At 57.0% G+C, this 9,288-nt stretch overlaps 1 protein-coding gene across 1 annotated transcript; it reads left to right on the forward strand.

Annotated features, from left to right (window-relative positions):
• The first annotated feature begins 2,379 nt into the window (after positions 1 to 2,379).
• SSTR3 (somatostatin receptor 3) lies at positions 2,380 to 3,657 on the forward strand. The gene has a single exon (XM_065887488.1). The coding sequence runs from the start codon at positions 2,380 to 2,382 to the stop codon at positions 3,655 to 3,657; it is 1,278 nt and encodes a 425-aa protein (XP_065743560.1).
• Positions 3,658 to 9,288: the final 5,631 nt, after the last annotated feature.

Consider the following 9,288-nt stretch of genomic DNA (forward strand, 5'->3'; position numbering starts at 1 on the left):
TGCATGTCACTGCTTAGCCTGGAACCTTAGCTCCGTGACGAAGGCCTGGCAGCACTGTTAGGACCCTATGTGCCCACTGTCCAGACTGCCCCTTGCTTTGTGCCTGGGGTGAGGGCAGGTTGAGGGCTCTCATCAGGCCTGGAGGAGCAGGGAGAAGGTGCTCTGAGCCCGGCCAGCCTGGGGAAGCATCAGGAAGAGCCAGGGCCAAGGGGTTCTTTGCCATTCTTGGCATCACCCCGCCTGGTGCTCAGAGCCCTTGGAAGTCCCAGGTATTGGGCAGGGGCACCGGGCACGCTCACCCATCCAGAGGCGTTTGCTCTGAGTTGGGGCGCCTCCCCTTTCCAGGAGCTTCGCATGTGAAAAGTGGTGTCCGGACAGGGCAGTGGGGACCATAGGTCTCACTGGAGGCATTTCAGGTCCAGTGTTCGGCGGGCAGGAGAACACTGGAGGAAGGCTCCTCTGAGAGGTTTCCTTCTCCCTTGGGGTTTCTGTAGGGCAGCCAGCAGCCAAGGGACTGGGGAAGGGGGTAGTCATTTGGAAGGAGGGGAGGAGGTCCCGTCGCAGAGAGGCTCCAGCTTTCAGCCCTGGCCTCTAACTGGGTCTCCGGAGAGCCAGAAAGTCCTGCTGAGGGAGGTTAGCCAATCCTGGGGCAGGAGGTCTCTCCCAGCAGGGCCTGAATTCCCAGTATCAGCCATGCATCCTCCCTCTGCATTAAGATTTGTCCACCGGGGTTCCTCTGATTCATTCGATGCCTCAAACGCTGATGCAGAACTTGCGCTTATATGAAAGAGACGAGGGAAAGGACCAGAGCCGAGTACTAGCATCTCCGCGCTTGAGAGTCAAGTCTAGCAGGGTAGCCAGGAGGAGTCTCAGCTCCTTATAACACATGAGAAGTGTAGTAAGAAGGTGCTCTCGGAGGGAATGGGGACGCTTGTTCCCACTGTGCCACTGGGCAAGCTCTTACTCACGTTTCAAGACCCAGTTGAAGTGTCCTCTTCTCGGGGGAGCCCGCCCCACCAGCGCAGGGGGGAGCTGGCCGTTCTCGTCCTTACCCACAGAGTGTTGTGAATTTCTCCACCATCGGTCAGCCTTTGGGGCAGAAGGGGCCCCAGCCGCCCACCCCCTCAGGTTCACAGCCAATCATCCTTCACAGCCCTGTTCACAGCAGGGCCTCTGTCACAGTGCAGTGGGATGAGCAGGGCTGAGAGAGTCCTCAAGGGCTTTGATTTCCAGGGGGAAGGGACACCTTTGAGCCTGTGGTTCTTAACTCCATTCAGAATCTGAGGAATCTGATGAAAGCGCTGGGCTCTGCCCAGAAAAAACAAGGATGTAGTAACTTTCACCAGAGCTTGGGGGGTTTACGGATCCTCCGAAGTTCAAGAGACTTGGGTTCAAGGTTAAGGACCCGTGACACGCAGCAGTGTTTTTCTAGCGTGAGAGCTGAGACCTGTTTGGGGGGTGTCTTAGTCTGTCCAGATTGTTGTAACAGAATACCATAGACTGGGTGGCTTATAAACAACAGAAATTCATTCCTCACCGTTCTGGAGGCTGGGAAGTCCGAGATCAGTGTGCCGGCAGATTCGGTGTCTGGTGAGGACCTGCTTCCTCGTTCATAGGTGGCTGTTTTCTTGCATGGCAGAAGGGACATGGGAGCTCTCTGGGGTTAGAAGGGCACTAATCCCATTCATGAGGGCTCTACCCTCGCCACCGAATCACCCCCCCACCAAAGGCCCTCCCATCTAATACCATCACACTGGGGGTTAGGATTTTAACATATCAGTTTGGCGTGGGGGAGGACACATTCAGTCTATCACAGCGGGTGATCCACTTGGGGCTCTGCCAGCCGGCTAATCACAGGTAGAAAGGGCAGATTTTGTTTTATGGAACAATATGGCGTCGTCGGGCTGCAATGTAAAACGCACTGGTGTCAAAAACGTTTGGAAAATGCCGGTGTGGAGGAAAGGGCTTATGTTGTCATCAGCTTATCGAATGATCCCCTTACTGAACATTTGCGGGGCGCTTGCCCTGTGTGCAGGTGAAGGGTCACTGGTGTCCAGGTCAGTGCTGGTCCTGCTTTTTGGGGCCAGGCAAGCCGGAGTCCCATGCCACACCCCGCTATGTGGTACAGCGTGGTCACTTCACCTCTTTGAGACTCAGTTTCCTCATGTGAGAAGTGGGGATACCTTACCCGCCTCCCTTGCTGGCCTGTGCAGAGTGAATGAGCCGTGACACGTCAAACTCTGGCCAGGCGCCCAGGAAGTCTCCAAGTTCAGTGTGATGGGGGAGGGGCCGAAGAGACAAAGCCATGCCCTGCCATGACCAAACTGTGTCCTCCCTCCTCCAGGCTAGTAGCTGACTGCTGACCATCCTCTCTTGGCCATGGACACCCCTGGCTATCCTTCACCGTCGCCCACGCCCTCGGAACCCTGGAACGCCTCTTCCGCTTGGCCCCTGGATGCCATCCTCGGAAACGCGTCCACAGTGCAGAGTGCAGTAGGGCTGGCTGTCAGTGGCATTCTGATCCCACTGGTCTACCTGGTAGTGTGCGTGGTGGGCCTGCTGGGCAACTCACTGGTCATCTACGTGGTCCTGCGGCAGACGGCCAGCCCGTCGGTCACCAACATCTACATCCTCAACCTGGCGCTGGCTGATGAGCTTTTCATGCTGGGGCTGCCCTTCCTGGCCGCGCAGAACGCCCTGTCCTACTGGCCCTTCGGGGCCCTCACGTGCCGCCTGGTCATGGCTGTGGACGGCATCAACCAATTCACCAGCATCTTCTGTCTCACTGTCATGAGCGTGGACCGCTACTTGGCGGTAGCGCACCCCACCCGCTCCGCCCGCTGGCGCACGGCGCCCGTGGCCCGCACAGTCAGTGCGGCCGTCTGGGTGGCCTCAGCCGTGGTAGTGCTGCCCGTGGTGGTCTTCTCGGGCGTGCCCCGTGGCATGAGCACCTGCCACATGCAGTGGCCCGAGCCGGCAGCGGCCTGGCGGGCTGGCTTCATCATCTACACAGCCGCACTGGGCTTCTTTGGGCCGCTGCTGGTCATTTGCCTCTGCTACCTGCTCATCGTGGTCAAGGTGCGCTCAGCTGGGCGGCGGGTGTGGGCACCCTCGTGCCAGCGGCGGCGGCATTCTGAGCGCAGGGTCACGCGCATGGTGGTGGCCGTGGTGGCACTCTTTGTCCTCTGCTGGATGCCCTTTTATGTGCTCAACATCGTCAACGTGGTGTGCCCGCTGCCCGAGGAACCCGCCTTCTTCGGCCTCTACTTCCTGGTGGTGGCACTGCCCTATGCCAACAGCTGTGCCAACCCCATCCTTTACGGCTTCCTCTCCTACCGCTTCAAGCAGGGCTTCCGCAGGGTCCTGCTGCGGCCCTCCCGCCGTGTGCGCAACCAGGAGCCTCCCCTGGGGCCTCCAGAGAAGACAGAGGAAGAAGAGGATGAAGGAGAAGATGGAGGTGGGGAGGCTGGGCAGGAGGGAGCAGGGGAGCATGAGGGGCCGAAGGAGATGAATGGTCGGGTCAACCGCATCACGCAGCCGGGTCCCAGCGGACACGAGCAGCTCCCCAGCGGCCCCACCAGAAAGGAGCGTCAGTTCCTACCCCAAGAGCCCTCAGCTACGGAGAAGTCAGGCACCCTGCACATCAGCTATCTGTAAGGGCCTGCGGAGGGCCAGGGTAGCCCAAGGACAGGGCAAAGACTGTGGGTACGCCTAGGGCATGCCACCTGAGGTGCCAGGGGCCCTTGATGGGAAGTTCAGAGGCCTGGGCTCTGATCCCATTGCTGCCGAGACTTGCTGTGTGACCTCAGATAGGTCACTTCCCCTCTCTGGGCCTTGTGTTCTCCTCTGTGACTCAGGGATGGGAGATACGGCCTGGACGAGCTCTATCAGATAAGTCTGGAGGGGCATCACTGCCGGGCTGGGTAGGGTCAGGTTAAGGCGATAGGTACCGACTGGTTTTCCCCTTCCGAAACAGAGCATCCTCAATCTTGGCCCTCAGAGGGATAAACCAAGGCCTGGATTTCCCAGGCTCAGAGTCAGGTTCGCAAAAGAGGGAGTGGGGGCCCACATTCACAGGGAGTGGTACTGCATCCCCAAATAGGATGAATTCTTACCTGGTAGGGAGAAGGGGTGTGAGATTGCCCAGGCCCCCATCAGCTCTCCCCGTCTTGCTGCAAGGCTGTGGGCCAGCTCTTCTCCTCTCTGGGCCTCAGGCCTCACCTGCTAAACGACCCAATAACCCCCAGGCCCCCTTGGCCCAGACAGTCAATGCCAGGACTCCTGTATTCCCAGACAAGAGGGGAAGACGTGATTTTCCAGGAAGCTAACTGAGTCGAGCTTCAGGGTCCCTGACTGCTCGGGCCCTTCTGAGGCCCTGAGTCTAATTTCGTACTTGTAATTTTGTACCCCTTTTCTTAAAGAGGGACCCCATATTGCATAAGCTTAGGCCACCCAAAGGCTAGCTCAGGCCCCGTTGGGGGCAGCTAATCAATCCTCAAAGCAGCTCACTTTGTGTCCTGTGGCTGGAGGGGGTCTCAGGGTCTTTGAGGGCTCAGGAACCTCCTCATAGGAGAAATCCTCCCTGCTTCTCCCCCGTCGGCGACTAAAGCAGGGACCTGGCCCAGGCAGACTGGAACGGAAAGGCGGAGTGTCTAAACAGAGCTGGGAGGAGAAGGAAGAAGAAGAGGAGGGAGAGGAAGGGGGAAGAGAAAGGCGAAGGAGGAGGAGGTGGAGGACAGGTCTGCTCCATGACCTTGGGGCCGACCTTGGCCCCTCTGGGCTGAGCTCAGTTGCAGTATCAACGAAACATGGTTGCCGGTGCCTGGCCTGATGAAACTCAAGGAAAGGATGCCATCAGGGTAGAAAAGCAAATGCTCTGAAAGGTACAGGCTCAGCCCCCTTGAGGGCCTGCAGTGCTGGTAAGAAGGGTTAGGCCTTGGTGGAAGTCTGGGGGCAGAGCTGAGAAGCAAGGCCTGGCTCCCCGGAGAGGTTGGGAGGAGTGGGGCAGCGCTGCAGGCTGGGGAGCAGACCTCCCGGTCCTCTACATGCCCCGGGGCAGCACGTCGGAAAGGCCCAAGGAAGACAAGACTAGAGGAGGCTGGAGAGAGGCCACAGGGAGAGGCCGCTGTCCAAGGCTGGGCCTGGGGCTGGCCTGGACTCCCTCCCAGAGATGACCCCTTAGAGCCACAGCGAGACTGGTCCCGGGGACGGTGGTACCTCCAGTTAAATCTCCCAGCCCCCTACCCCACAGAGGGGAGGGGGTCCTCAGGGAAAGCATGGGAACCACAAGTTGGGAGGCCTAGATCTTCAACTCACCTTCAGATCCTGTGTAGCCTTGACCTCTCTGGGCCTCGGTTTCCCATCATAAAGTGGAAGTGCTTGTCCCAGCTTGCCTGCCTCCTGGGATTTGGGAAGAAAAGGAGTCGTTTGGGGTAAAGTGCCGCGCACACTGCAATGGCTGGGGCTGGGCTTTAACAGATTACACAGTGGAGGCAGCCCCCGCCAGGCGTGGCCTTCAACCCCTTCTCCTTCGCCAAGTGGCTTCTCTGTCTCCAGCCCTTGGGGCTGAGGGCACTACAGGACATGAGGAAGGGAAGCTGGGGGTCAGAGACCAAGGATCAGGGAGGCAGGGCTTGGGGCAGAGTGAGGCCCCATCAGGGGGAAAGAAGTTTACAGAACTAGAGCTTGTGTGGAGGTTGGAGGCCCAGTCCTCAGTCTGGCGTCCCCTGAGGCCGATCTGGGGGTCTGAGGAAATAGGGCCCCTGGCATTCCAGCATTTCCTGTTTTCCTGGCCAACCCTACTTTCCCGATTGCTGGGGCAAGTGAGCCTGTTCTACAAGGGTGGGTGGGAGGCCCCTTAGGGAAATTCTGACTCTAACTCTTGTCAATAAAGTCAGTGACACATGACAACTGGCCTGGGCCAATTCCTCTGGCGGGCGCTGTGTTTTTAGACGGGTGTGCATGGGTGGGGGTGGGTGTGGGCATCCATCTCTATCGGGACGCTCCTTCTTTCCTGTCTCTCAGCTCTGCGTGGCCAGGCCTCTTGGTGTATAGCCTCCCAGAATCCTGGTCCTCTAGGAGTCATGGAAGACGTTCCTGACAAGCCTCGGCCTGCACCCTTACAGATCTTGATCCAAAGGCAGTAGATATACCCTCTTCCTGTGTCCAAATATCAGATCTCATGCAAGAGAGCTGACTGGTTCTAACTGAGTCACATGACAGCCCCTTGGGCCAATCACCAAAGACAAGGTGATAGAATGCCATGACTGGCCAGATGTGGGTCATGTGTCCATCTTTCCAGCTAGAGAGAAGGTGGGACACTGTGATGGACAGTTTGGCCTGAACAGTGGGGTAGGAGTCGGGTCAGGGACTGACTATCAATGGCAGGGAGAGAAGAGCCAGGCAGCAACAATAATGGGATGGGGGAGGGGTGTGTAACCGGAGTGCAGGGCACATAGTAGGTGCTCAGGGCATCTCAGCCATATCCACGAGTGAATGCGTATTGGGGTGTAACACTGAGGGCCCGCTGTGTGTGTGGCAGGTGTGCACGGGGTGGGAGCAGAGGACCTGCTTGCAGCCCAGGTTGTGTGGGGAGTGGGCCTGGGCCAGGGTTCCCTCTCTGCATCCCACAGCCCTCCAGCTTCCCCATCTCACCATATGTCACTACCAGTGCATGCTCTTGTGCGTTTGTGTGTGTGTGTGTGTGTGTGTGTGTGTGTGTGTGTGTGTGGTGTCCCAATAGCTTTGTCCCTCCAGGCAGGGGCTGTGCCTGATGCATCTGTGTTCACAGGGCCTGGCAGTGCTGTGGGCCCCTCATATGACTATTTGGAATAAATGACTGAATGGGGGAAATTCCATTTCTCAATTCGGGGAGGAATTTTCACACTGTGACTCTAGCCTCCTTTGGATCTGTGCAATGTGGTGACCCTTAATAAATGGGGGGGCATCAGGGGAATGGAAGGAGTTATATGGGGGTTTCGGGCTGGGATCTGTGGGTTATGGGAACTGCAGGGGCTGTGGGCTGAGGGCAGGCTCTGGGGCTGTGAGCTTGAGCTGGCAGGAAGGGGTGGCGATGACCCCCTCTGCCTGATTCCGTCTCTCCAGACATGCAAGTTGCTCAGACCCAAGACCTTACCTTGAACTTGTCTCTCCGAGGCTGTTGCCTGGCAACAGCCCATGGCCACCAGGCTCTGGACCAGGACTTCATACGTCAGCCTCATCACCAGCAGAAAGGAGTCAGGAGCCTGTAGGCCCCGGGATAGGGGAGGCCAAGGCCCCAGGGCTTCAGGCCCTCCTCACCTCCAAGGGGTGGGGGAGACAGAGGCCACAGTCCCATGGGGAGGTGACAGCCTGGGTGCCGCAGGACTCCAGACACAGAAGAAAGCACTCTAAAGGCGGCAAGGACCCCAGGCTGTAATGTGAGGAGCTTTCCCTGGAGCTGTGCAAGGCCACGGTCCTGCCAAAACCTCAGGGTGATCCCCTGTCACTGGCAGGCCCTGGTGAGACTCTTGGGTGATTCTACTGGAAGGCCATGGGGCAGACACATCCCCCAAACGTCATGAGACCCAAAGTCAGGAGGCCTGGGACCTAGGCCCACTCTGCCATGAACCTACCACACAGCCTTGGCCATTCACTGACCTCTCTGGGCAAAGTTCATTAAGTTAATAAAGACTTTTCTGAGCACTCACTGTGTGCAAGGCCCTGACACCGGGCTGGGGAAACAGACACGGTTCCCGGGCCTTGTGGCGCTCACAAGCAGCCGCACGAGTAAATGGACCACTATCCAGTAGGGATGGCAGTGCCCTGTGCTCTGGGGGATCACAGCTGGGGGGAGGGGTCCGTGTTGGGGGTGGCACTGAGAGCAGAGGGTGAACCTGAGTGTGCCCGGCAGGGAGGCTGTATGTGCTAAGGCCCTGGGGTTGAAGGAAGGCAGTGAATGAAAGGAAGAAAAGCAGAGGTGAGGCCCAATTCAGGGACAGAAGCTGTGTCAGACAGGACCGCCTAGGAGGTTTAATTCCAGTCGTGCATTGAATTGTGTACCGCTCCCCCTTCAAATTCACATGAAGCTCTAACCTCTAGTACCTCCGGATGTGACCTTATTTGGAAATAGGGTCCTTGCAGTTTTAAGCAGCTAAGATGATGTCACCCTGGAGTCAGGTGGGGTCCTATTCCAATATGACTGGTGTTTTTAAGAAAAGGGAAGATTAGGACACAGACACGAGCATGGGGAAAATGCTGGAGTGATGCTTCCACAAGTTAATGCCAAAGATTGCCAGCAAACCACCAGAAGCCGGGAGAGAGGCCTGGAAGTGGTCCTTCCTCACAGTCCTCAGAAGGAAGCAACCCTGCCTGACACCTTGACCTTGGACTTCTAGCCTGCAGAACTATGAGAAAATACATTTCTGTTGTTTAAACCACCTAGTTTGTGGTACTTTGTTCTGGCAGCAAACTAATACAATTCCCACCTGCAAAACGGAGCCCACAGTCCCTCCTCTCCTGGGTCTCTGGAGGACCTTGGACTAATTCATTCATTCTTTCCTTCAACAAGTGTTTACAGAACAGCCGCCAACGCAAAAGGCTGAAGGCAGAGAATTACAAGGCCTGGCTTCAGGGCTGAAGGAAGCTGTACTGAACATAAGAGCTAAAGAGGTGGTTCTTAAGCCCCCGGAACCTGGAACTGTCTGGTTTTGAATCCCGGCTCATCCATTCACTAGCTGTTTGACCTAGAGCCAGTTAATTAAACTTCCTGGGCCTCAGTCTCCTCCTCTTTGAGATGAAGATGAGAGTAGATGTCTACGGTGAGGAAGATTAAATGAACGGAGATTTAGAAACAGCTTAGAACAGTGCATCGTAGGTGCTATGTGTTAAATAAACATGAGAAGCGCTTTAACAGAAGCAAGAATCCAGCCGTGGGTTGGGGAGGACGTCTCCCCGGAAGGGTTATAGCCCAGCCAAGCATCAAGAGGGAACTGGAGTTTGTGCACCAGGAGGAGGCATGCGAGATGTTCAGGGTACTAAGAACAGCTCTGCTACCCATTTTACAGCTGAAAATAGTGAGGCCTGGGATGGTCTTGTGATTTGCCCAGGGTCACAGCACCAGAGGCAGGACCAAGAACCACGTTTTCCTAGTCCCCAGTCCAGTGTCTGTAGCTTTTAGAAACTATGAAATTGAGGGCCAGGGTGGCAGGAGTGATGCTGGGGGTGGAAAGAGCTCTGAGGCCAATGGTGCCAGCTCCTTGGCGGCCACTGGCGGTAACAGATGATGTCCTTGGGCAAGACTCAACAGGC

Source organism: Phocoena phocoena, chromosome 11, assembly GCF_963924675.1.
Source record: "Phocoena phocoena chromosome 11, mPhoPho1.1, whole genome shotgun sequence".
Taxonomy (NCBI): Eukaryota; Metazoa; Chordata; class Mammalia; order Artiodactyla; family Phocoenidae; genus Phocoena; species Phocoena phocoena.

Bases quoted from the DNA above. Each gene is read 5' to 3' on its own strand.
- SSTR3 (XM_065887488.1), top strand. From the start codon at position 2,380: ATGGACACCCCTGGCTATCCTTCACCGTCGCCCACGCCCTCGGAACCC.